The following is a 27915-nucleotide window of genomic DNA, read 5'->3' as shown; positions in this document are numbered from 1 at the left end:
CTAATGCTTCCGCCGACGTGCCTCGGGACGACGGCCCGGGGTTCCGAGGCTGAGTCGTTTCTGACTTTCGGAGTTTCCTCTGGTTCTGGTTCCAGACGAACGTGTGGACCCAGCCTGGGCCAGGCTGTGTGTACTGCTGACAGTTCCCCACCAGCCCACTAGGTAGGAGAGACGACTGAGGAAAGCTGCTGTAACAGAGACTTGCCGAAGAGGCCCAGGCCCAGAACCGTAAGCCGAATTTGCTTCATTTTGTTGGGTGAAGGAGAGAGCCTAGTCTGAGTAAAGAGCCCCTAGACTCCAAGCCAGGACTCTGTTGCTTGGTTGCTCCTCTTGCTGTGCTCCCAGTTTTCTCATATATACAGTGTGGAGTTAGCCTGCGTGGTCTCAGAAGTCCCTTCTAGCCCTGTCACTAAATTCTTCATAATAAGGCTTTCCTGGTGGCTCAGATGGTAAAGAATCTGTCTGCAGTGGGGAAGACCCAGGTTCGATCCCTGGGTCGGGAAGATCCCCTGGAGAAGGAAATGGCAACCCACTCCAGTATTCTTGCCTGGAGAATCCCATGAATTCCCAATCCATAGGGTCTCAAAGAATCGGACACGACTGAAGCGACTTAGCACGCAGGCACTTGGAAAAGGCCAAATGATAATTTGGGCGGTCTGTAGTGAAAGAGTGTCTGGATAGAAGATGCAAGTTCCCCTGGACCTCATTTTACTAATGCGTTAGAAAAACAAGTCTGAAAATCGAATTGCAGCCGTGAAGTGGACGATCCAGCGCAGTTTTTTCTTTTACTAAGCCTCACCTGGCAACAATAGTGAACTAGTACTTTTGTATGTAAGGAAACCTTTAGAAAATAGTTATTCACCACCTCCTAATATACCAGAGCTATACCTTCTGAAACCTGAAAAGGGGGAAAATTTAGAACAGATAGTTGTAGGATCAAGAGCCATGGGCAGATTATTTGGGGGTGAAATGATAGGAATGAATGTTCTGTAGTTTTGAATTCCTCTATCCCACACAATGGGAAAGATTTAAATTCTGCAGAGTAAGGGAGATTGTGCTTAAGAACATTTAAATATTAAAAATTTAACTGCTGCTGCTGCTGCTAAGTCGCTTCAGTCGTGTCCGACTCTGTGCGACCCCATAGACGGCAGCCCACCAGGCTCCGCCTTCCCTGGGATTCTCCAGGCAAGAACACTGGAGTGGGTTGCCATTTCCTTCTCCAATGCATGAAAGTGAAAAGTGAAAGTGAAGTCGCTCAGTCGTGTCTGACTCTTAGCGACCCCATGGACTGCAGCCTACCAGGCTTCTCCATCCATGGGATTTTCCAGGCAAGAGTACTGGAGTGGGTGCTATTGCCTTCTCTCTAGGGAAGGATTATAGAGATGATAGATAACAGTCTCATTCTCCAGTTAAGGGAAAAGCCACAGAAAGAGAAAATGAAATGTCCAGAACACAACTGGGACTTTTGGCAGATCTGGGACTTTTGGTAGTGTTTCAAAAGATGTTATTGCAGTGTTTCTGAAAGTGTGTTATATGCACCACTGATAATGCAAGGGCAAACATTTTTTATTTTATTCCTAATGCTTATTTATTAGTTTGGGAATGTGGTATTGGATTGCCATTTATTGTAGTATATTAAAAGTTCTTTTAATATAATTGTAAGTATAAAACTGTCATTAAAAGAATATTAAATAAGTGTTACTATAGTTGGTATGTGGTCAATGCAAAAATGATGATGGTATGTGAATCACTGAATTTGGGGAAACAATGTTAATGGAATTGCCTAGCATAGTTCAGGGACTAGGATATTACTTCTACATTGTTCTATATGGTTTATATTATTGAAACTTTAAATGTAACTTTCAAAGAAGAATGGAGGAAAATATGAAGTTTGCTACAGTGGAAGACACCGTAGAGTATCGCCTGTTCCTGATACCAGATAAACGAGGGGACCCAGCACAACACAGAGAGATCCTTCAAAAGTACATTGAGAGGATAATGACCCAGTTTGCACCTATACTGGTCCCCTATATCTGGCAGAATCAGCCATTCAATCTCAAATATAAACCTGGGAAAGGTAAGGTTCTTTTGCTTATTTTGCTTTGATACATGTGACTTTTAATGTCATTCCGACACCAGTGATGGGTAATAGTCCACAGTTCATTCAGTGTTGTCAGGAGATTTATATCCTGAAATGTTTATGGTATTTGCCGAAATTCAGTTGAGCTCTTGAACTTAAAAAAATTAAAAAAAAATTCATGTTGATGAAAGCTTTCTAACAGTCATTATCTTAGAAACTAATATATACTCAACATTATCAAGCCATGGCTTTTCTTTTGAACTTTACTGTGCCATCGTATATCTAGGTACCTACACTGAACAGGTTCAGGCTGGCTTCTTTAACCGTAGTTCTTTCAGCTGTTATTCTGTATTCCTGTCTTGATAGTGTGTTTACTAGGCTGCCTTGTTTCATACAGTTGTGTTGGTAAGGGTCTAAGAGTGGCTCTGCGTGGCTTATAAAGAGAAATAATTGAGCTAAATAACCACTATTTTCCACACAGAAGCATTTAGACATTCCTTCACTGCTTCCATGTATTGTCAGTGCTTGAGATCTGACCTGTGGCCAAATAATGGCACTTTGTCATCTCATTTCTTATAACCTTACTAAAGTGAGTCATGGATAACTTACCAAGGCTCTACTCATGCAAAAACATCTTCTGTGGGGTCTTATTTCATATCAGGAGCCTGACATCTTGTGATTCCTTCATTCTGGCTCTCATCTTAGTGCTTCTGTTACCTTTTGGCTAGCAGTTGCCAAATGTAAAACATTAATTTTATTGACTGCCTTATCACTGATACGTGTGATACTTATTGGCAAGAACACTGTCCCATTAGCAGAGCACGGCCAAAACTAATTCCCTATCTTTTTTCTCGAAAATAATTTTTACACAGTGTTTTCTTGTCTTGCTTAATGATATTACTATCCACCTAGTAGTCAAGCTTGTTAGTAATTCAGAATCATCCTCACATCCTCACTTCACCATGTTCCACAGGCACTAAATCCTACTGTTATTACTCCTGAAATCTGACCCTTTCTCACATCTGTTTGGCTACAGTCTAGGCCCTCTTCATCTGGAAGACTAATGTGGCCCCTAACTAATCTGTCTGGTCCCAGTGGCTCCAGTTCCTGACAGTGTTGACAGTTACCTTTGTAAAACGAATTTGATCTTGTCACTCTCCTGCCTAACACCCTCCAACAGTTCTGCATTGCTTCTGGATGAAATTAAAATTGAAGTTTAATATGTAAAGTGAAAGTCACTCAGTCATGTCTGACTCTTTGTGACCCCATGGAATTCTCCAGGCCAGAGAATTCTCCATTGGGTAGCCTTTCTCTTCTCCAGAGGATCTTCCCAACCCAGGGATCGAATCCAGGTCGCCCTCATTGCAGGAGGATTCTTTACTAGCTGAGCCACAAGGGAAGCCCTTAATATGTAAGGTAGATAAAAATGAAGGCACTGGAGCTTCTCTAGTTAAAGAAGCCTGGGAGATCTGGAGTAGGGAGAGGAGTTGGTTGGGCACTTTGTCTCACCTGTGTGGCATTTTTTTTGCCATGGCAACTCTTGAGATACTCCACAGTACATTTGTTTGACCTTCATTCTGTTAATATGGTATATTACGTCGGTTGGTTTTCCTGTGTCAAATCATCCTTGCATTCCAGGAATAAATCTCACTTGGTCATGGTGTACAATCCTTTTAACATGTTGTTGAAGTAGTTTGCAAGTGTTTTGTTGGCTCGTGCTGGCCTCATAAAGTAAGTTTGGGAATGTTTCCTCCTCTTCAGTTTTTTTTTTTTTTAATGTTAATTCTTCTTTAAATGTTTGGTAGAGTTTTCCAGTGCAGTCATCTAGTCCTGGGCTTTTCTTTGTTGAGAAGTTTCTGATTATGAATTCACTTTCCTTACTATTATAGATACGTACAAGTTTTCTACTTCTGTGTGTTCCAGTCTTGATAAGTTGTGTGCTTCCAGGAATTTATGCATTTTTTCTAAGTTATCCAGTTTGTTGGTGTACAGTTGTTCATTGTGTTTTCTTATAATTTTTATTTTGGCATAGGTTGTTGATATTCCTCTTTCATTTCTGATTTTAGCTATTTGAGTCTGTTTTTCTTAGTTAATCTAATGTTTTGTCAATTTTGTTGATCCTTTAAACAAACCAACTCAGTTTAGTTGATTTTTTAAAATATTGTTTTCCTGTTCTCTATTTCATTGATCTCTGCTCTAATCTTCATTATTTCCTTCCTCTAGCTTTGAGTTTAGTTCTTCTTTTTCTAGTTCCTTAAGGTATAAAGTTAGATTGTTGATCTGAGATCTTTTATAACTGTGAACTTCGTCCTAGCACCACTTTCACTGTATCCCATATGCTTGGTTTGTTGTATTGGTTTTCATTGAAAGTGTTAAAGTGGAAGTGTTAGTTGGTTAGTCGCGTCCAACTCTTTGCAACCCCATGGACTGTAACCTGTCCATGGAATTCTCTGGGCAAGAACCCTGGAGTGGGTTGCCATTTCCTCCTCTAGAGGGTCTTCCCCACCCAGGGATTGAACCTGGGTCTCCTGTATTGTGGGTAGATTCTTTACCGTCTAAGCCACCAGGGAAGCCCTGGTTTTCATTCATCTCCCAATATTTTCTAATTCCCCTTATGACTTCTTCTTTGACCCCTTGGCTATCTGAGTATATTGTTTAAGTTCTACATATTTTTGGATAGTGCACTTGTTTGAAAATTTCTGCTGATACTCCCAGAACACACCGTCGTCTGTCATGCCTCTGTGTCTTTCCACATGCACGTGTTCTGTCTTTCTGGGAAGCCTGCTGTGGTCATTCCTCCAGAGGAGCATAGCTCAGATATCACATACTTTATGACCACGTAGCTCTCAGTGTATACCTCCATTGATCATCTTGTTTTGTAATTGGTTATCTATCTCCTGTTGTCCAGACTCTAAGCTCTTCAAGAGTAAGCTTCTTATATCTTGTTCAGGATTGCAACCCCAGCTCCTGGTATATGGCCATACTCCTGGAGCAGAGCCAGTCAATAAAAGTTTGTTTAATTGAATGATTGCTTGTACTTTTATTTGAACTGACAAATTTATTTGATTATATCATTGCTTTTCTCTTGTTTTTAGGAGATGTTCCTGCTCATATATTTGGCATGACAAAGTTTGGGGATAACATTGAGGATGAATGGTTTATTGTTTATATAGTGAAGCAAATTACAAAAGAATTTCCAGAGTTAGTAGCAAGGTATTATAGTCTTATTAATAATTCTTAAACAAGTATCATATTAATGCATATGTGTGGAATCTAGAAAAATGATACTGATGAACCTAGTAGAGAACAGACTTGTGGACAAAGTGGGGGAAGGTGAAGATGGGATGAATTGAGACAGTAGCATTGACATGTATGCACTGCTTTGTGTAAAATAGGTAGATACTGGGAAGTTGCTATATAGCCAGGGGACCCAGCCTCGTGCTCTGTGATGACCTAGAGGGATGGAGTAAGGGAAAGGGAGGGAGGCTCTTGAGGCGGGCTCTTGTATACACACACACAGACACACACAGACACACACACACACACACACACACACACAGATGTAGGTTTTAAATGTGATTTCTGTGTTTTCTTCCTTTTTGCTGATGACTTCCTTTTCTTAAAGAAGAGTTAAAGTATCATCTGAGAGTTTAACTTCCAAATAATTTCACACAAAACCTGTTTAGTTTAGGTTTTCTCTTCTTTTTTTATTCTTGTTATGAAAGAGCAAGTACACCTGGTAAATAAAATCCAAGCAATACCAAAGGGTGTTCTGCTCTGATTTCCCAAAAGTAATCACTATCAAATTTCTATGTCTTAAAAAAAGAAATTCATATATATATACTTATATATATATATATGTATGTATTTCACAGATTTCTCTATGTCTTCCTCTATAGCTCTATTTTTTTTTGAGAAACTATATACAGAAGAAATTTAAAGAGACATCAGTGAACAATTGTATAGGAAGCAAAGTTGATAATAATGCATTGTAATTCAAATTTTAAAATATTATGGGAACTGATAATTCTTTGTCATTCCCAAGTTAGTTGCTCTGTGGCATATGGAATCTTCCCCGATCAGGGATCGAACCCAAATCTCCTGACTGGCAGACTGAGTCTTAACAACTGAGCCACCAGAGAAGGAAGACTGTTTTAAAACAAACCTCCAATATTATACCATTTGATTTTTAAATACTTTAGGATGTAAACTTAAGAGATAATGCAACATTACTATTACCACACCTACAAATAGGTAGCCATACTTTTAAAATAAATGGTAGAATTTTCAATAAACAGGCACAAATATGGTAGTTTATGTCTTTACTAGGATAATAAGGAGGGGGCAGTGCCTTTCATATGCTGATTCTGATATTTATATATGCAGTGATGGGTCATACTGACCCACTAGGCCTCTAAAGCTCTTTTAATAAGCATGTACTGTCTTGTCAGGTTTTTTTTTTTTTTTTAATTAGAAAAAGAAAGAAGTTTTTCCTCTATGTCTCTGCCAGATTAATATTCTTAAAGTAGAGCTCAAACCATTTTACTTCCCTACTCTAAAACATTTCATTTGTTTTGTTTATAAAATTAAACTCATTCTCACTGGATTCTGCCACCATTTAAAGCTCTTCACAAAATGATATAACTGTGTTTTCCTTTTTTTTTTAAATTTGTTGTCAGTCTTCAAATCTCTACCTCTAAATGCCACCTCCATAGTTTTGCTTATGCTGTTCCCACTCCCCAGAGCATCTCTCTTTTTCTGGATATATTGTATCTCCACCCATTAAAAGTGAAAATAATCTGGGACAATATATATAGTGTGCTAACATTCATGCAACAGGAGAAGAAAAAAATTTACATTCCTATTGACTACTTTACACATAAGCAAACTCTAGAAGGATGGACAAGAAGTAACAATGGTGGAGGGGTTGGGCATATAGATACAAAGTAGCAAAGAGACTTTTTCATTTATGAGAGACATAACTATTTATGTATTTTTTTGTTTTAATCATGTGACTGTATTACAGCCTCAGAAATTTAAATTTTTAAAAAGTGATGCGGATGAGGCAAAACAAAAGTATCTTTCAGGGCCCAGTAGTACTTCCTCCATAAAGGTTTTCCTAATCTTGGCTGTATGTGATTTTTTTTTTCTTTTAAAGACCTATGTACTTGGTATATTTTTCACATTTTTTTCTACTGCTGTTTATTTATGTACTTATTTTTTTCTCCTTATCACTCTCGAATTCCTCCTTACAATTATAGACTATCCCTTCAGTACTTAATGGTATCTTAAAACATTTTGCTTAATTATAGAAATCTTCATAATTATATAAATCTATGATATATACTCATATATTTATTTACTAAGATTAGGGCAAAAATATATTAGAACAAGTCTGTTTTGATTATTAGCAAATATGTACTTCTTTTAATTCAAAGTTGAAATTTCTTTTGTGTTAGGATTGAAGACAATGACGGTGAATTCTTGTTAATAGAAGCTGCTGACTTTCTCCCTAAATGGTTGGATCCTGATAATAGTGCCAACAGGGTAAGTATATCCAAGTTTAGAAGATTTACACAGGTGAAACCATGTTGCATCATTTTCATATGTACCTGGATTTTGTCAGTGCCAAGTATGGAAACTATATCACTTTGCAGGTATTTTTCCACCAAGGGGAGTTGTGCATTATTCCTGCACCAAAGAAATCTGGAACAGTATCCTGGTTACCTACCACACCCCCAACAATCTCACAAGCACTGAGTATAATCTCAACACACCCAGAAAAAATTCTGGCTTCAGAATCTGTACAAGCTGCTGTGAATAGACGCATCAGAGGGTAAGAAAACTGACACTTTCACTGCCAGTCAGGGAGCCTTTTGACTTCCTGTTGCTCAAGTCTTTTGTTGAATCTAAGCATTTCTTTCACCTAGATTAGTGCTGATTTTCATTCTGTCTTCATCCTTTGTGAAATTGACCAACAAATTAAACTTAATGTGTTTTAAAATCGAGAAACAGATGTATCTTTTAGTTGCCATTTGAAGGTTACAGGCCCAGTGTTTTTGCATTTATTTACCTTAGAGAGTGTGGCTAAGTGTTATGTAGATCCATAGATAAAAATTTTCGGACCTTTAGAGATGAGAATATGAGTGAGCACAATCTGTTCAGGATTTTTCTCTGATTCTGGGTGTATATATGGGATTCCCTGACTTAGTTGGAGCGCGTTAGGTTCTATTCAGAAGAGAACACCTCAGTCTAATAATGTATTAGTTCAGCCATTCAAATTTGAGTCCCTATTAAATGTTTAATACTGTTCAGATCATAGCAGTATTAAATAATAATCTCTTTTAGCTTTGCTTCAGTACACCTTGTACCATTTTTTAGGAGAATAAATTCTGAATTTCTTTTCAAAGTATAGTAGTAAAGTTTTCATTTTTTTTTGTTGGACCACCTTAATCCCTTCTCTTTATTTTCCATTTCTTTCACTTTTTCTTTCTCTCTTTTCCTACCTGTAGTCTTTAGTATATAGAGTATCTTTTTTAAACAGTTATTTTTTTGGCCACTCAGCATGGAAATCTTAGTTCCCCAACTAGAGAGTGAACCTGGGTTGTTGCTGCCAGTGAAAGCGCCAAATCCTAACCAGTGGACCACCAGGGAATTCCCAAGGGTGACAAGAGAGTTGTCATTCTTTTCATCTCACTCATCTTACTCCTGATGAACCAAGACAAGATAAAATGTTAAGAGGAAAGTAAATGGTATAAGAATCCTAGATATTTACATCAGTTCAGTTCGGTTCAGTTGCTCAGTTGTGTCTGACTCTTTGTGACCCCGTGGACTGCAGCACACCAGGCTTCCCTGTCCATCACCAACTCCCGGAGCTTGCTCAAACTCATGTCCATTGACTCAGTGATGCCATGCAACCATCTCGTCCTCTGACGTCCCCTTCTCCTGCCTTCAATCTTTCCCAGCATCAATGTCTTTTATAATGAATCAGTTCTTCATATCACGTGGCCAAAGTATATTGGAGGTTCAGCTTCAGCATCAGTCCTTTCAGTGAATATTCAGGACTGATTTCCTTTAGGATGGACTGGTTTGATCTTGCAGTCTATGGGACTGTCAAGAGTCTTCAGCAACACCACACTTAAAAAGTATCAATTCTTCGGTGCTCAGCTTTCTTTATGGTCCAGCTCTCACATCCATACATGACTACTGAAAAAACCATAGCTTTGACTAGACAGACCTTTGTTGCAAAGTAATGTCTCTTCTTTTTACTATGCTGTCTAGGTTGGTCATAGCTTTTCTTCCAAGGAGTAAACGTCTTTTAATTTCATGGCTGTAGTCACCATCTACAGTGATTTTGGAGCCCAGGAAAATAAACTCTGTCATATCATAAAATAAAAGTGATTATGTTACCTGTCACAGGTACCCAGAAAAAATTAAAGCCTCCCTTCATCAAGCACACTGCTTCCTCCCAGCTGGCATTGCAGCAGTGCTGAAGCAGCACCCCAGACTGGTGGCTGCAGGAGTCCAGGCATTTTACCTCCGGGACCCCATTGACCTGCGGGCCTGTCGTGTTTTCAAGACATTCTTGCCTGAAACACGAATAATGACATCGGTAAGATAGCTCTCTGGGTCATTTAGTTTCTCTCACTGAAAAGAATATTGAACATTATTTTAATTGTTCACTAGGAAAAAATTGGGAATATTCTGTGTCCTCATAGCAAGTTAATATAGACTTTTTGTTGTTATTGTTCAGTTGCTAAGTCATGTCCGACTTTGCAATCTCATGGACTACAGCACGCCAGGCTTCCCTGTCCTTCACTATCTCTCTGAGTTTGCTCAAACTCATGTCCATTGAGTTGGTGATGCCATCCAACCATCTCATCCTTTGTTGCCCCCTTCTCCTTTTGTCCTCAATCTTTCCCATCATCAGGGTCTTTTCCAGTGAGTCAGCTCTTCACATCAGGTGGCCAAAGTATTGGAGCTTCAACTAAAGCACCAGTCCTTCCAATGAACATTCAGGGTTGATTTCGTTTAGGGTTGACTGGTTTCATATCCTTGATTTTTTCTTTTCTCCTATCCAGAAGAGGAAGATGTAAGAGACCTGACTTCCTATTTTATATCTCAATGTTTCCTAGCTATTTTTGACCAAATTTTCCCTGTTTGAGCAATTATATCTTTTAGCAATAAAACATTTCATTTCCTCCAGAGAGTTAAGAATTATTCTTTATCATCTACCTGCCAAAATTGCCATGTTATGTAACTAATGATTTGAGTTACCTTAGTGACAACTAAATATAGACAGTGAAGGTACATTTTATGGTGTGTGAATTATATCCTATAAAGCTGTTACTAAAAAATGTAGACAGTAAATAGGTTGAGTCTTCTTTGCATTTATCTGAATATGAAGCTCATAAGTGAAGTTATTGTTGTTAACTGTGAAATGATAGTCAGGCATTTTAATTTCAGGAAGACACTCACATATTTTATTTCCCAATGTCCAGGTCACTTTCACTAAATGTCTGTATGCACAGTTGGTGCAACAAAGGTTTGTGCCAGACCGGCGGAGTGGATACCAGCTGCCTCCTCCATGTCATCCCCAGTACCGAGCCCATGAATTGGGCATGAAGTTGGTAATGTTGAACCAGAAGATTTAATTTTCTTCCTTAACGTCAAAGGGCTCTTCACAGAGTAATGACACAACTTAGAAATCTAGAAATACACTTTATTAACGTGAGAATGTAGTAAGATGTGGTATTTAAAATAAGGAAAAATGGATTATTCTGTAAGGGATGATAGAACTGTGTGTCCATCTGAAAAGTTGGGTATCATATCTATGCCAAAATAAACTCCAGTTGGACCAAATATTTAAGTGAAAAAAACAAAATCATAAAATTTGGAAAATTTTTCGTAGGAAAATTTATGAAAATATGAGTAAGAAAGTCCTTCCTAAGCATGACTTGAAACTGGAAACAATAAAAGAAAAGATTGATAAATTTGATTATATAAAAATTAAACATTTCTATATGGAAAAAAACCCATAAATATAGTCAAAATACAGTTAACCTGGAGAAAGTGTAAAATATATTTACAGTTTAAATGACAAAGAGTTAAAAAAAAACAACTAGTAAATGACAAAAGTTGCTTTATCTAGTATATAGCACTGCTACAATTCAAGATGAAAAAAATAGTAGTAATCAATCAAAAATGCTCAGAAACCATTAACAGATAGTTCAGAGAAAAGGAAATACAAATTATTTTTATGAAAAATGTTGACACTTGCTCATAATAAAAGAAATGCAATTTAAAACTACAAAGTAATGTTTTTCACCATTTGATTGACAAGTATCCAGAAGTTTGATAACAAATATGAGGTTTGTAAAAATACGTAAAGTGGTACCCTCAAACATTATTGATAGGAATATGAGTTGATTCAGTCTCTTAGAACAGTTTATCACTTTCCATAATATTTAAAATGCACAAACCCTGCTGCTCAGCATTTTCATTTCCTGAAATTTATCCTCCATATATTTTACTTGTGCACAAAGACGTATGAAGATACTCGTGAAAGCATTGTTTATAGTAGCAAAAGATTGGAAAATAAATTATGGTCTGTTCATGAAATGAGATGGATAAATGTATGTGTTTGTATGAAATCATCTCCAGGGCATATCACTAAGAGAAAAGCAAGGTTCAAAGCAGTGTGTATGTTGCCATTTAGTGATGAAGGGGATGAAGTAGGAGGATGTTTGTATGCACAGGCACACATATCTGCCTGAGTGCAAAGATTACTTCTGAAAGGATATGCAAAGAATTTTCAGCAGTAGTTTTCTCCAGAGTAATCAGGGAAGCTCCCTATTAGAATTATTTTGCCATGTGCATTTACTTTATTTTTTAATCAAAGGACTCTTAAAATGAAGTGATTCCCTCCGTTTACTATTCCTAAAACCATGCTTAATTTATTTATAATTGTGCTAGATAAGAAACCTTTTGCAACCTTTTTTAAGTAAGCAAGAAGCAAGTTTAAATTTCTAGTTTTTTAATCAGTGAGAAGAGAAATCTCTTCCAGGAAAATAAGAATTTTTTGTTTTCTGTTATTTGCTTCCCCTTTATAATTTTTAGTAATCTGTAGAGATTAAGAAACTTGGAATTAAAGTCATATTTTTTTCATAAAATTTAAAGAATATTATAAATGTTCACATACCCATATGTCCAGTCACCTAGTTCTTGAGTGTGGTTAAATGGAAAGAAAGTAACCTAATAATAAAAATTCTATCTTTTCCATGTAGGCTCATGGATTTGAGATCTTATGTTCCAAATGTAGCCCACATTTTTCTGACTCCAAAAAATCCCTTGTGACTACATCACCACTCTGGGCTGGCTTCCTTGAAAGTCTGAAAAAGAATGATTACTTTAAGGTAGGACTTACTATGCACTCTTTAAATTGTACAGTCCAGGCAAAATCAAGCCCGTGATCTAAAGTGTTGGGTCCATATTTAATGTGTGACATAATTGTAAGAACTAGAATTCAAAGGGACCATTCTAGTTTGGTGGTAATAATGGAGTGTCTATAAACTGTTTCTAATATTTTAGAAAAATTAATAACATCTATACAAAGTGATAAAAGTTATTATTTGTATCAGATGAATAACTAGTTCAAATCTGTGAAGCAAACATGAAGACACCAAATAGAAAAATTAGCAAAGATATAGATTAAAAAATTATATGACCTAAATGGGAAGGAAAGCCCCAAAAAGGGGGATGTATGTAGATGTATGACTGATTCACTTTGCTGTACGGTGACGTACACAACAGTATAAAGCAACTATGCTCCAATAAAAAAAAAATTAGAAAAAGGGAACTAGTAAATTTCTCTTAAAATAATCACTCTCACACATAGTAAAGATATGTATATTAACACAATGATAAAGACCATTTTTCACTTATGTAAAAAGCATATGAAAGATATTCAGCACTATTGAGAATATAGTGAAAATAGTACACCTATACATTGCTGATAATATTGTAATAGTTGCAACCTTAACTGGAAAGTAATTTGATACTGTATTTCAAGAATTATACAGAAGTTCAAACTTGGAGCCTTCACTTTATTTTATTATTATTTTTAATTGGAAGATAATTGCTCTACAATGTTGTGTTTCTGCTGTACAGCCCATGAATCAGCTATAAGTATATGTTTATCCCCTCCTCCTAAACCTCCCTCCTCCGCACAGCCCCAGCCCATCTAGGTTATCGCAGAGCGCAGAGCCGAGCTCCCTGTGCTGCCTGTTTCACACATGGTTGTGTATATACGTCAGTGCTGCTGTCTCAGTTTCTCCTACCCTCTCCTTCCCCTGCTGTGTTCACAAGTCATCCTCTACGTCTGTGCCTCTGTTCCTGCCTTGCAAATAGGGAACTTTATGTTAAATAATCTACACTTTAAGGAAACATCCAAGAAGTAGAAAAGTCCTTAAGAATATGATAATTTTAAAGATTGTGTAGTGGTATGAAAAACTGCTTATATTATATTTTTAAAGAATGTAAAGTATTAAGCTTAAATGCCATCATAAACATGCCTGTGAAAGGTAGAAATGATAGTTAAGGTTAAAATTATGCTATTTTTTGAGCTCTATTTGTACTTTGTTTTATAAATTAGTTGCTAGTTAATCAATTCTTTCTTTATAACAAGTTATTAGTAAATAATAGAAAATGATAGAAAACCTCCCAAATTGGAAAGAGGCCCTTAGGGTGAAAAGGATGAGGGCCCATTACATTTACCCTAGTCTCTTTTTTGGAGAAACTGTACGTCCATGACAAAACAAGGATGAGGACTCAAACCTCATGATTTTTGTACAATATATTAGTACTGTATTGTATACTGCCTCCCTGGAAGTTGCTGGTGAGCAGGTTTTTTTAATGATACCATCTATATTAGGTTCTCATGGGCATTATTGTTTTTTTAGGGACTGATGGAAGGTTCTGTTCAGTACCAAGAAAGGCTAGAAATGGCCAAGAACTACTTCCAGCTCTCTGTAAATCGGCCAGAAAGGTGAGTTTATCTCTACCCAAACAGGGCAGCAGGGTGATAACTTGCCAGAAGTTAAGGAGTTACTTACTCCTGAGATTGCTGCACATGTTGGAGTTTCCATATTTAAACTGTTAATGGCAGGACTGATGACTACTGAAGGAGCTGGTGTCGAGAGAGGAGGTGTTGTTAGGGGAGTTTGCTGGCACTTGTAGCCATCACTACCACCACCACCACCACCATCATCATCATTTAATGGCTAATGTATATTGAATACTTAAAAGCTTAGGCCACTAACTCATTTAATCCCCTCTTAAAGCCCTGTGAAATAGATAACAATTGTTCTTTTCCCTATCCACAGCCAAGAAACTGAATCTAAGAGAGGTTATGTAATTGCCAAAGGTTACACTGCTAAGAGTCGGACACGACTGAGTGACTTTACTTTCACGTTTCACTTTCATGCATTGGAGAAGGAAATGGCAACCCACTCCAGTGTTCTTGCCTGGAGAATCCCAAGGACGGGGGAGCCTGGTGGGCTGCCGTCTATGGGGTAGCAGCAGCACACAGCTCAGAGTGACAGGCCTAGGGATTTGAACTCATGGATTCTGGTATTGAGCCACATTCTTAATTCCTGTGGGAGTTCTGGGCTGTGTTCAGCTTTCTTAGGTGGATCTGAAACACAGGATGAAGCAGGCATCCAGCTTCCAAATCATATCTCATTCTAACCTGCCATATATTTTCTGGGGGAAGAAAGAAATGAGCACAGGGTTGGAAGAAAATGGTGGTAGTTTAGTTGCTAAGTCGTGTCCAACTCTTGTGACCCATGGACTGTAGCCTGCCAGGCTCCTATGTTCATGGGATTCTCCAGGCAGGAATACTGGAGTGGGTTGCCATTTCCTTCTCCAGGGGATCTTGCCGACCAAGGCCTTGAACCCACGTCTCCTGCATTGCAGGCAGATTCTTTTACCAGCTGAGCTATGAGGGAAGCCACATGGAAGAAAATGGCTGCCCTTTAAAATTCGATAAAGTTGAGTTTGAGTTCTGGTAATTTTGGAGTAACATATCAGACTAACCCCCTGCTAATTGCAGTGATAACCCTGGACAGAATATTAAAAAAAAAAACCAACCAGTTATTTGAAGACACTGGGGAAAAAAGCAAGCGAAAATCAGAGGGAATAGGATGCTTGAAAGAAGAAAGTCCCTTTTGTCTGACTTGTCCCATGAGGGCACTTCTAGTCACTGTGGCCCAAGGAAAATGGAGCTTCTGCAGAAGAGTTTATTGGGCTGAGGTATCAAAGGTCAGAATTTGAGCACTGGAAAAAAATCAGTTTATGTTTGCAAAACTGAATTTGAGGTACTTAAAGCTAATTAAATAACGTGAAAGAAATAACTTCGTAAATGTTGTGGCTAGAAGGTCCCCAGTTGTGTGTGGATGTGTGTTTTGTTTTGTTGTTGGGCTTTTTTCCTCAAACTGAACTGGTTTTGAACCCCAGTTGTTTTGCCAACATCTCAAACATTACATATATGTGTAATAAAATGTTACTTAAAGATTGTATCAAGCAAAATTGATGCTGAGAGAATTCTAACCTCAGTATCTGTGAGATAGTAATGACTTTATAGCAGTCTTTATTCTTTTGTATTCTTGCCTGGAGAATTCTGTGGACAGAGGAGCCCGGATGGGCTGCAGTCCATGGGATTGCAGAGTCGGACACAACTGAACGGCTAACACTTTTTTTTCCACTCTTTTCTAAGTGTCTATGGGTGCCTTTGTCCCATTCTCATCAATTTTACGGCAGTAATTTGTGGAAAAGAGGATGCCTTCTTAGGGTATGTTTTAAGGAAACTTGGGAAAGAAGGTAAAGGAGGTGGCTCTCATAGTTAGGAGAATCTCCCCCAGATGAGTTTTGTCACCTCGGGAGACCACTCCCCTGTTGAACAGCATTACTTTATAATCTTAGGTGAAGAGAAGTTAAGAAATTAGAGAGACTGATGTAGGAGAGGAGAAGGCAATGGCAACCCACTCCAGTACTTTGCCTGGGAAATCCCATGGACGGAGGAGCCTGGTAGGCTACAGTCCATGGGGTCACAAAGAGTCCAACAGGACTGAGCAACATCACTTTCACTTTTCACTTTCATGCACTGGAGAAGGAAATGGCAGCCCACTCCAGTATTCTTGCCTGGAGAACCCCAGGGACGGGAGCCTGGTGGGCTGCCGTCTATGGGGTCGCACAGAGTCGGACACGACTGAAGCGACTTAGCAGCAGCAGCAGCAGCAACAGCATGTAGGAGATTTAGGGCTATCTTATTCTCCCATGAAATAAGATAGATTGAGGGTTTGGTAGTTCTTTTTAAATCATAATGTCTTTTATTATTATAAAAATAACATTCATTCATATAGCAAATAGAGAAAAATATAAGAGGGGAAAATTATATCACGAGTAAGCTATTATTATTCCAATTTATGTCATGAGTTAGCCACTATTATCATTCTTCCAATTTACTGCCTTTCAGGATTCTTATTCCCTGTAACCAACTGATTTTTTAAAAAAAATTTACGTTATCAAGAAATTATGTATCTTGTTCATAATTTTTACTCGTTGTGATCTTACATTTTCCCATGACCTTAAAATGTTTTGGTAAGTGTATTTTTAAATAGCTGCACAGCATTTTAGCAAATGGACCCTAATTTACTTACTGCAAATGGCTTCAATATCCAACATTTTCATGAGTGTTGTAGGAGAAACTCCTGTTCACCAACCAGAATGACTTCTTTGCAATTCGAAACCAAGCTCACATCTCCCTCCAGACCTGTTCTTGACTTCCTAAAGCTTTTGTTTGTTTGTTTTGTTTTTATTAGCTGAATTAATGTCTTCGACTGTTTCCTGCTGTCTTTTTTTAATTGTACTACCATCCTTCTTATCACCCAGACCTCCTGGCTCTCCTTGGATCCAGTCCTTAGATACTGTTCACTATTATCTTGTGTCTTAACATTCTTTTCCTTACTGCCTGGCTAGATACTCTAATTACTTAATTACTGAACTATCAGTTCAGTTCAGTCACTCAGTCATGTCCGACTCTTTGTGACTCCATGAGCTGCAGCACGCCAGGCCTCCCTGTCCAACACCCAACTCCCAGAGCCCACCCAAAGTCATGTCCATTGAGTCAGTGATGCCATCCAACCATCCCATCCTCTGTCGTCCCCTTCTCCTCCTGCCCTCAATCTTTCCCAGCATCAGGGTCTTTTCAAATGAGTCAGCTCTTCGCATCAGGTGGCCAAACTATTGGAGTTTCAGCTTCAACCTCAGACCTTCCAGTGAACACCCAGGACTGGTCTCCTTTAGAATGAACTGGTTGGATCACCTTGCAGTCCAAGGGACTCTCAAGAGTCTTTTCCAACACCACAGTTCAAAAGCATCAATTCTTTGGCACTCAGCTTTCTTTATAGTCCAACTCTCACATCCATACATGACTACTGAAAAAAACATAGCCTTGACTAGACAGACGTTTGTCAGCAAAATAATGTCTCTCGTTTTTAATATGCTGGCTAGGTCGGTCATAACTTTCCTTCCCAGGAGTAAGTGTCTTTTAATTTCATGGCTGCAATCACCATCTGCAGTGATTTTGGATCCCAAAAAATAAAGTCTCTCCTATTTCCACTGTTTCCCCATCTATTTGCCATGAAGTAATGGGGCCAGATCCATGATCTTAGTTTTCTGAATGTTGAGCTTTAAGCCAACTTTTTCACTCTCCTCTTTTACTTTCATCTAGAGACTCTTTAGTTCTTCTTCACTTTCTGCCATAAGTGAACCATATTGAACTATAGCTACACCTAAACTTATTTCTTAGCCTCTAGTTACTCTTCTCTTCCAATTCAACCATCAGAGCCAGGAGAATCTGCTTGAAATATATCTGTAATCATGTTACTTCCCTCTCCTAAAAATTATTAGAGAATGTAATAGTGAAAAATTACAAACAATGGAAGTGTCCACCAATAGTAGATAAATGAATTTCCAAGGAGGTTTTCTTTCTGAAGAGATCTGAGAATGTCAGGGATTGAGGCAGACAGATGATACTGAGGGAATGGTATCAAGAGAATAACATGTCAGGTAAAGAAAACAGTGTTCTTTTACTCACTTAGTGGCCCAGAAAGGTTCTTGTGAGAGCTGTCACTTTTGGGCAGCAGAGAAACAGATTGGAACTGGTAGTGTTGTGTTGATCACCAAAGGGAATACTAACTTTATCTATCATATATTTTTTAAAGTACATGCTTAAAGAATTCACCTGCCATTGCAGGAGATACAGATTAGATCTCTGGGTTGGGAAGATGCCCTGGAGGAGGAGGAAGTGGCAACCCATTCCAGTATTCTTGCCTGGAAAATTCTATGAACAGAGGAGCCTGGCAAGCTGCAATCCATGGGTCACAAAGAGTCAGACACGACTGAACACCACCACCACATATATTACTAATTTGGTTTTTATGTTAAATTTATTAACGTAATCATATATTTAGACTAGAGGTAAATATAGCAGTATTTTAATTCTGGGTGGTAAGGATATATTACCTTTTTGACTTGTCTATGTTATTTTAATCTCATAAAGCAAAAATTAAAGATAACAAAGAAGCCATCAGTGATCACTCACTCCTTACTTCATTGAGTCTAAACTTAGCCATTTCAGCCTCGTTGTTCTCTTCAGTCCATCTCTTCAGCCTCAGATTTCACCCTTAAGCCAAACTGAACCCGTTTGCTCTCTCTGAACATGTTCCTCACTTCCCCACCTCTATACAAATACTCATTTTTCCCCTTGCCTAGTTTCTCTATCCTGTCTTACCCATCAAAATTCTCTTGAATCTTTAAGGGCTAACTCAGCTTCTTCCATTAGCTCTTTTTTTTTTTAACGTCCCTGTCTCCACCCAGTGAATGTAATTACCTTCTCCTATGATTCTTTGAACCATTTGGTATTTCTGTGCGACTTTATATGTTTTTAACTTATCATAATTATTTGTGTATATTTCTTTTCTCTGTCTTAGTAGTATTTGCATATTACAGAGTAGGGATAGTTCCCTGTTAGCCACATGATTCAGCAAGGTATGCAAATGTTTATTAAATTAATGCAAGTCCATTATATAACTTGGTTTGTTCCATTATAAATAGTTCAGACAGAGTTCCATAAACATATAACAAATCACATCACCATCATAAAATAGCTCACTTGTCATATAAATAATCTCTGTGTGTATTTCCCTATCAGTTTATAGTAAGAGGAGCACAAAATAGTATCAGAAGACTTGACTTCAAGCCTTTGCTCTGTCCAACTCAACGGCCTTGCAAAAGTTAAAGAAATTCACTGGGCTCTAAGTTTCTCCTTTGTAAAACAGGATTATTACGTCCTTGTAATAGTAATTAGAGGGCTAAATAAGAAAATGTATGTGAAAGGCTAGCCTGTCATTTAATACATGATAGATTAATTTTTGGGTGTACTTTCTTCTGGGTTTTCATTTCCTCATAATTTGATATATATAAATTGAAAGAGTTACACTAAATCAGCAGCTTCATGATGGTGTTCCATGGAGCCTGCTGCAGAGCAAACGGGAAGGCAAGATGAGCAGGTCTCTGAGCCTCCAGCCTCCACTTCAGTCGAAGCAGTCTTTCAGGCTTCTTTTTAGTTTGACTGAGGTATAATTAACAAAACTGTAAGACATTTAAAGTGTCATTGTGGTGATTTGATATACCTATACATTATGAAAAAGAGTCCCACCACCTAGGTATTTAACAGATTCATCACCTCACATTATTTATATTTTGTGTGTATGTGAGAACATTTAATATTTACCATCTTAGCAAATTTCATTTACATAATAGTGTTGTCAACTATAGTAACCATGTTTCACATTAGATCCTATGACTGTATTTACTTTACAGCTGAAAGTTTGAATCCTTTTTCCAGGATTTTTGTGCTTATTTCCGTCACCCCTTAGTCATTGGCAACCACTTTTATTCTCTGTTTCCGTGAGGTTGACTTTCTTTTTTTTTAGATTCCACATATAAGTGATACCATGCAGTATTTAACTTTCTCTGTCTAGCTTATCCCATTCAGCATAATGCATTTAAGTTACATCCATGTTGTTGCAAATGACAAGGTTTCTTTCTCTCTCATGGCTAAATAATATTCCATTATATTCCAGTGTGTGTGTGTGTGTGTGTGTGTGTGTGTGTGTGTGTGTGTGTGTATATTCCAGTATATATATATATATATATCCAGTGTATATGTATATATATCTCTGTGTGTGTGTGCTAAATTGCCTCAGTCGTGTCCAGCTCTGTGTGATCCCATGGACTGTAGCCCGCCAGGCTCCTCTGTCCATGGGTTTCTCTAGGCAAGAATACTGGAGTGGGTTGCTGTGCCCTCCTCCAGGGGATCTTCCTGACGCAGGGATTGAACCTGCGTCTCTTACATCTCCTGCATTGGCAGACAAGTTCTTTACCACTAGCGCCACCTGGGAAGCCCATGTATATCTCTGTCTCTGTGAATTTATCTGTCTGTCCATTCATCCATCCACACCACATCTTTATCCAGTTATCTGTTTGTAGACACTTAGGTTGTGTCCAGTCTTAGCTACTGTGAATAATACTACAGTGAACATGGAGATGCAAACATGTCTTTGAGATTTTGTTTTCATTTCCTTTGGATAAATACCCAGAAGTGGGATTGCTAGGTCATATGGTAGCTCTATTTTTAATTCTTGAGAAGCCTCCATACTGTATTCCATAGTGGTTGTACCAATTTGCATTCCCACCAACAGTGCACAGGGGTTCCCTTTTCTCCACATTCTTGCCAATGCTTGATCTCTCTTGTCTTTTTAATGATAGACATTCTGACAGGTGTGAGACGATATCTCACAGTGATTTTTATTTGCATTTCCCTAATGATTAGTTGATGTTGAGCACCTTTTCTTGGCATTTGTGTATCTTCTTTGGAAAAATGTCTATTCATTTTCTCTGCCCATTTTTGAATAAGATAACTTGGAGTTTTTTCGCTATTAATGAGTTCTTTTATATATTTTGACTATTAACCCCATATCATATATATGTTAGTGAATATTTTCTCCCGTTCTTTAGGTTGTCTTTTCATTTTGTTGATGGTTTCTGTTTCTGCAAAGCAGTTTCTCTTTTCTTTACTTTTTGGGTTTTTGTTGGTTTGGCTGTGCTGTGAGGCTTCTGGGACCCTCATTCTCTAATCAGGAATTGAACCAGGGGTCATGGCAGTGAAGGCACCAAGCCCTAACCACTGGACTGCCAGGGGACTCCTCAAAGCAGTTTTTCTTTGAGCTCTTTTTATATTTTGAGTTCCTGGTGAAATTTTGAGAGGAAGGATTCAGTATCCTGGACAAGTGTTTAAAAACAAATTAGATAATCGTTTCCAACTTTAAAATACTCTGTTTTTGTGGTTATTGTTCCAAGTTCTCATTAAATACCCGTGTCTTTGATTTTTTTATAGCTCTCATGCTATGAGCCCAGGTGAAGAAATCTTAACATTATTGCAGACAATACCATTTGATATAGAAGAGCTTAAGAAAGAAGAAGCTCATCTTCCTCCAGAAGATGGTAAGTGATGGGCCAGGATAGAGCACAGAGTTAGAAAGAATTAAAACATCCCGCTAAGTCTCAGAGGGTACTTCACTGAGAGTATACCTGTTTCATGTGAGTGTAGTATGGCAGTGTCACACTTCTTTTTCAGATGAACGGTGGTTAGATCTCTCACCAGATCAACTGGACCAGCTGCTGCAGGAAGCTGCTGGCAAAAAAGAGCCAGAGTCCATTTCCAAGGGGCAGGAGGAGAACTATGACTTAACTCAAGTCTCAGAGAGCATGAAAGCTTTCATATCCAAAGTCTCAACCCACAAAGGAGCAGAGCTGCCTCGGTAATTTCTGTTAAAGTATAATTATCTAAATAGTTAGAGTCTCTAGGTTGGCATCATCCAATCATTGCCAGTTCTGTGGGGGGGTTTTTTTTTCCTTTAATTTTTGTTTTTTTTTTCAGTAAATGATTTCCAATGCTTTGTTTTCCTCTTTTGGTACCTAGTACTGTGGTAACTTACTTATCTGGAGTCAAATTTCTGATAACCTGATTAGGATCCTTGAAGTAAGCCAGAGAGATCACTCAGATCTAAAAGCTGTGCAGGGCAACTATATACTTTACTTTTTAGGCTTTTACTCAGAATATTATGGACTTCTAACATCTAGCTCTCATCAGGATCAGACATCTGATCTTGTACCCTCAAGTAGATTGGAAGCGTCAAACTCAGAAGAGGAGGATGAGCGCCGCTGGGTACCTTGAACAGGTTATCTTCTGCTCGTGGCCCAGGAACACCGGGAGTTCCGCCTTCTGGAGATAAAGTCTTTGCTTTCATTTTTTGGAGGTTAGTTCACCAGTGGTCAGGAAACTTACTGAAAGTCTCCTTTTTGGATTCTTAGCATTCCCTCTGAAGATATTGCCAGAAACTTAATTTGTCTGTGTGTGCCAAGTCTATATTTGAACTATGGGGTCATGGAAAGTGTCTGGAGGAGCTGTACAGTTTTCTTAAAAGCTGCCCTGTTGAGAAGATGGTTCCATTTCTGCATTCAGATTCTACATGTAAAATAAAGATTCACACATTTAATAAAACATTTACACAAGAAGAAAAAGTCAGATGAATAGATGCGCTTGAATTTCTGCCGTTTGAAGGGAAAGTGAATTTAAAGAAGCCACAACATGTATTCTCTATTTTGGAGGATTATGGTTAGGACCCAAACCACATCCCTGAGAATCCACATAATATTTATTTTGGTAGATGAATTGCAGATGAACAGAGAGAGCTTATTGAGTCATACAGTGTCAAAAAGAGACACTTTATTTGAAATACAAGCATGGATGCGGGTTTATCATTCATCATGGCCAACCATGGAAAAGTGAAAAAAAATGATATTGTATTTGATCCATTTGTTGGAACAGGTGGCCTTCTGATAGCTTCTGCTCATTTTGGTGCATACGTATATGGGACAGACATAGACTTCAGTACTGTTCATGGCTTGGGAAAGGCTAGTAGGAAAAACCAGAAATGGAGAGGACCGGATGAAAACTTTAGGGCAAATCTTCATCAGTATGGTTTAAAGAAGTACCACCTTGATGTCTTGGTTTCAGATGCATCTAAACCTTCCTGGAAGAAGGGCACATGTTTTGAAGCAATCATCACTGATCCTCCATATAGTATTAGAGAATCCACAAGAAGAACAGGTTCATGAAAGGAAATACCAAAGGGAATAGAAAAATGTCCAGAAAGCCACGTTCCTGTTTCCTTGAGTATCATCTGTGTGATATGTTCTTTGACCTGTTAAAGTTCTCAGCAGAGACCCTCGTATTAGGTGGAAGACTCATCTATTGGTTACCAGTATACACACCAGAATACACTGAGCAGATGGTACCCTGGCACCTCTGCTTGAAACTCACCAGCAACTGCGAGCAGAAGCTTTCCAGTCACAAATGAAGGTGCTCAATAACAGTGGGAAAGGTGAAGGGATTTGAGAACCGGGACCAGTATTCACATTTGCTGAGCAATAATTCCTTCTGTGAGACTATTTCAGTGGGGTAACAAAAAGAATTACCAAGGAAGAAAAATCTAGCAGGAATGAAAAATTAAGATTTTTGACAATGGAGAAAGAATAAGGATTTGATAGAAAAGACATCTGTATGTGAATTTTTATGTATAATACAGAAAATGTACTGTTTTAAATAACTTTATATAATAAAATAAATACTACAAAAAAGAGGAGGATAAAAGTGTTTATCAGAGGAAGAAATAATAACAAAGAACAAGAGGTGTTACATTTGGCAAGTAATAGGGAAAACAGGTAGATGGAATTGTTCCTTGCCCAGCCAAATACATCTTTATTAGTGTTGATGCTCGTTAGCCTCATAAGATTAAAATTTATTTATTTATTTTTTATAAGATTAAAATTTATGTTCAGTATTCTCTCTTTAAGACAGCAGGAAAAAAAAAAGCAGGGATAGGGAAGGTTTGATCTTTTTTATGTTTAAAGGTTTGGTTCTTAAAAAGATAGACTTTATTTAAATGAATTTGGATAAATTGCTTCTTTTGCTAATGCTAGTTTATCTTATGGGAGGTGATAGGTTGGCAGATCCCTAAATCAACATAAGTTAAAAATGTGCCTAATCAAAGTGCAGTTTTTACTTTTATTTCATCTATCTTTCCCATTTCTATTGCCCTACAAGATCAGTAAGCATAATGGTTTTTAAAATTTAAACTACTGTTTTCGTTGCTGTGCCTCCTTTGAAAGTATATCTCTGGTACTGTTCCTAAGAACAGCACCAATTTAGACAAAGTTTCAAAGAGTTTTGTTTGGGATAAATTGTCTTTTTCCTTTAATCTTACAGAGAACCTTCTGAGGCTCCAATCACTTTTGATGCAGATTCTTTTCTTAATTATTTTGATAAGATTTTAGGTGAGTTACAGTGATGTTTATTTTTCTTTTGCAACTGTAAGTTGTATAGAGATTGCTAGAGCTTTGGAGCATTGGATCTCATTTGTATTTTGTTTTGTGTGTGTGTGTGATTTTGAGTTGCTTTCAACTATTAATTGTTGCCCTACTAAGTAATTTTGCAGAAGATGCCTTGCTTAGTGCCTGGCATAGTAGTTGCTCATTAAATCTTTGTTGAGTGAATGAATGCTGTGTGTTTAGATAGGGTTTTACATGGGCTCCCATATTACATTGTTCTTTTTTTTTTTCTCTTTTAAACATCCTGCACTTATATACTGGGCTTCCCTGGTATAGAAGGGAAGGATTCTTCCCTGGTGAAGAATCCGCCTGCAATGCGGGAAACTGGGTTTGATATCTGGGTTGGGAAGGTCCCTTGGAGGAGGGCATGGCCACCCACTCCAGTATTCTTGCCTGGAGAATCCCCACGGACAGAGGAGCCTGGCAGGCTACAGTCAATGGGGTCAAAAAGAGTTGGGACACAACTGAGCGACTAAGCACAATAACACTTAATAGTCTACTAAAAAAAAAAGACAAATAGCCCAATTAAGAAAAAATCAACAAAGGATATAAATAGGCAGTGTCTTGAGGAAGAAATATAATCAATAAATATTTGAAAATAGTTAACTCTTTCTAGTAAACAAGTAAGTATACAATAAAAGTAAGAATTATTTTTTTGGCCCATCATACTGGGAAAAATTTTAAAGGTTGATAATAATCAGTTTGGCCAAGTGTGGGAGAAAGGAGCACTGTTCAGCCGTGGAGGTGGAGGTGGAGGTGTAGGTCGTCTCTTCTCAAGGCAGTTTGGTTCTCCAGAATGCTCATAACCTTTGACTTGGCTATTTCACTTCCAGGAATTTACCTCACGAAAAAGCTGTGTGTGCTGAGATGGTGATTGCAACATTGTAGAAGCAAAAACTGGGTTATAGTACAATTTTACCCCCCCTCCCCCGCCAAAAAAATCATAGTACATTCACTTTATGAAGTACAATATAGCCTTAGTGAAGAATGAGGTCCATTTCTGTGTTTTGACAGCAAAGGACCTCCAAGATATATAAATAAATAGAAAAGCAAACCATAGTTCAATATATCTATGTAAAAAATATTTTGTATACACATACAGACACACACAGAATTACGTAAATAAAAGTGTGGGTACCCACCGAACTGTTAAAAGATGCTTAACTCTAGGAGGAGAATGAAATGTGAGACAATAACTCTATGTAACTTGAATGTTTACATCAGAATGTATTCATGTATTATGTAGTTTTTAGATTTCTTAAGTAAAAATATTTCATCAATTGAATTCACCTAAAAAAAAAAAAGGAATCTTTCAGCTCAGCCCTTGTACTTTTCTGCAAATGTCTGCCAGCAGTATCATTTTCTGGAGGGGATTTTTCTAAAGTATTTTGCCTGTGTATATTCATCTTTTTTTGGGCAGAGAATATTCTAATTCTTTTGAGATGTATAGTCACGCCAAAAAAAATGTACCAAGTGACTCTTTCTGTGTTGGGGTCTGTGTAGGTTCAAAGTCCCATGAGTCAGACTCTGATGATCTGGATGAGGAAGACTCTGAATGTTTAGACAGTGATGATGACTTGGATCTTGAAACACAGGAGCCTGGAGAAGAAGCATCTGTCAAAGGGACTCTGGATGATCTCAAGTCATACATGGCCCAGATGGACCGGGAACTAGCACATACCAGCATTGCCAAAAGTTTCACCACCCAGAAGCAAATGGTATGTGTTCAACCTCTTTCCCTTTTCAATCTAGTACAAAGGACAGCTAAAACTATTTTATCTTAGTTTTTCTTTTTCATTTGTAGTAATTTTTTTGTGATTTGATCTTTTCATTTGAATAAGGTTGATTTTTTTCCTAACTCTGGTTGGATGAAAGATTATTTTCTTAAACATAAGCTTAATTATACTGCTTATTTTGTGTTACGTGTGGGTAGGAAAGAAATCTAGCTTCTTTCACTTAGAGAAAATTTCAGATTCTATTTATTTATTTTTAACTGTTCATTTTTTTGTTTATTTCTTTTAAAGCTCTTAGGCAAGCTATAAATGTATCTCCTTACCTCTGGTTATCTCCCTTGGGCTGTTTCAAAATTGGGAAGGAACCCATTTAATTTGTAGAAACTTGTCCTAGGAAGAAGTATGCTATAATCTTTGGAACCAAATTTTAATGTGTCTGTTAAATTACATAGTTTATTATTAGACTTCATTTTCTTTCTATCCAGAAGGGAATTTCCTTTCTAATATGTAACTCAACTTTACATTGTTGCTTTTTATTGTAACTTCCATCCAACCTAGTCGCCTATTGTCTAATGACTTGCTTTTCCTTCCATGAACAAGGAACCTCTATCCCAGACTACCAATGACAATTCAGAGGAGGAAGATTCTGGCACAGGAGGATCTATTATGACGCCAGTGGATGTAGACCTGAACCTGGTTTCAAACATATTAGAGTCCTATAGTTCCCAAGCTGGACTAGCAGGACCTGCTTCCAACCTTTTACAAAGCATGGGTGTGCAGCTGCCTGACAATGCTGATCACAGACCCACAAGTAAGCCAACGAAAGATTAGCAAGCCAACCAAGCCTCTCTTTTTTCTTCTTGAATAAATATTGAGTCTGACTATGCTCATTTTTAGTTTTGATTACTCATCTAGTAAAATTGTTTTCTTCATTTTAAGTTCATAGGTTAACTTCTCCTCTCTGAGCCCCAAATGTTGCCCTCTTTGCACAAGCCTTTTGTGATGTCAACTCTGGGGTACATAGAAGGTTTTGAAATCAGCAGAAAAGAGAGAATCAAGCCCTTGAGATAAGACTTACACACTCTATGTTTGGAACATTAAGTTTATCTTTATTCAGGATTAAACATTGGGTAGAGGAAGGAAGGTGGACTGGCAAACATAAGGAATGAATGAGCTGCTTTTTATTCCAGTTACCAGGAACGACCTTGAGTCAGTCTCCCTCTGGTGTCAAATAATTGAATCTTCTACCTGTTTTTGCTATTCTTCTTTAAGGACCCATCAGGTTCTTTTTATTCTTAGCACCTTCATAATTCATTGCCACAAAAATATTCTCTAGTCTGGTAAGCCCTGTACCAAAGTTTCTTTTATTTATCTGCCATTTTTTAGGACCCCAGCCCACCCTGCCCTCTTTTGCCTCTGCTCTGAGTTATCCTTGGATTTCTAAGAAGCAAAGCACTCTTTCCAGTCACTGCTGGGAAACAAAGTTCAATGTTGCAGCTCCTCCTATTAACTACTCTCATTTTTTCT

At 37.9% G+C, this 27915-nt stretch overlaps 1 protein-coding gene and 1 pseudogene across 3 annotated transcripts; both read left to right on the top strand.

Moving 5' to 3' along the window:
• Positions 1 to 7: 7 nt before the first annotated feature.
• Positions 8 to 27274, top strand: ECD (ecdysoneless cell cycle regulator). 3 transcript variants are annotated; one of them, XM_043926733.1, is made up of 14 exons: positions 11 to 228; positions 1872 to 2077; positions 5176 to 5293; positions 7540 to 7627; positions 7738 to 7916; positions 9500 to 9692; positions 10582 to 10710; positions 12367 to 12495; positions 14041 to 14126; positions 21600 to 21706; positions 21840 to 22023; positions 24534 to 24601; positions 26159 to 26373; positions 26989 to 27274. In XM_043926733.1, the coding sequence occupies exons 2-14, from the start codon at positions 1873 to 1875 to the stop codon at positions 27217 to 27219; spliced, it is 1932 nt and encodes a 643-aa protein (XP_043782668.1). In that variant the 5' UTR covers positions 11 to 228; position 1872; the 3' UTR covers positions 27220 to 27274. The 3 variants fall into 3 exon arrangements, with proteins under 3 accessions (XP_043782670.1, XP_043782668.1, XP_043782667.1); XM_043926732.1 differs by having other exon boundaries at positions 12 to 228; positions 1869 to 2077; XM_043926735.1 differs by lacking the exons at positions 24534 to 24601; positions 26159 to 26373; positions 26989 to 27274 and adding an exon at positions 22356 to 22596 and having other exon boundaries at positions 8 to 228; positions 1869 to 2077.
• On the top strand, positions 23009 to 23804 carry LOC122709397 (annotated as a pseudogene).
• Positions 27275 to 27915: the final 641 nt, after the last annotated feature.

The sequence above is a fragment of the Cervus elaphus genome, chromosome 15 (assembly GCF_910594005.1).
Source record: "Cervus elaphus chromosome 15, mCerEla1.1, whole genome shotgun sequence".
In the NCBI taxonomy this organism is placed as follows: Eukaryota; Metazoa; Chordata; class Mammalia; order Artiodactyla; family Cervidae; genus Cervus; species Cervus elaphus.
The sequence above is the reverse complement of the archived record's forward strand: the minus strand, read 5'-3'. Positions and strand labels throughout refer to the sequence as shown.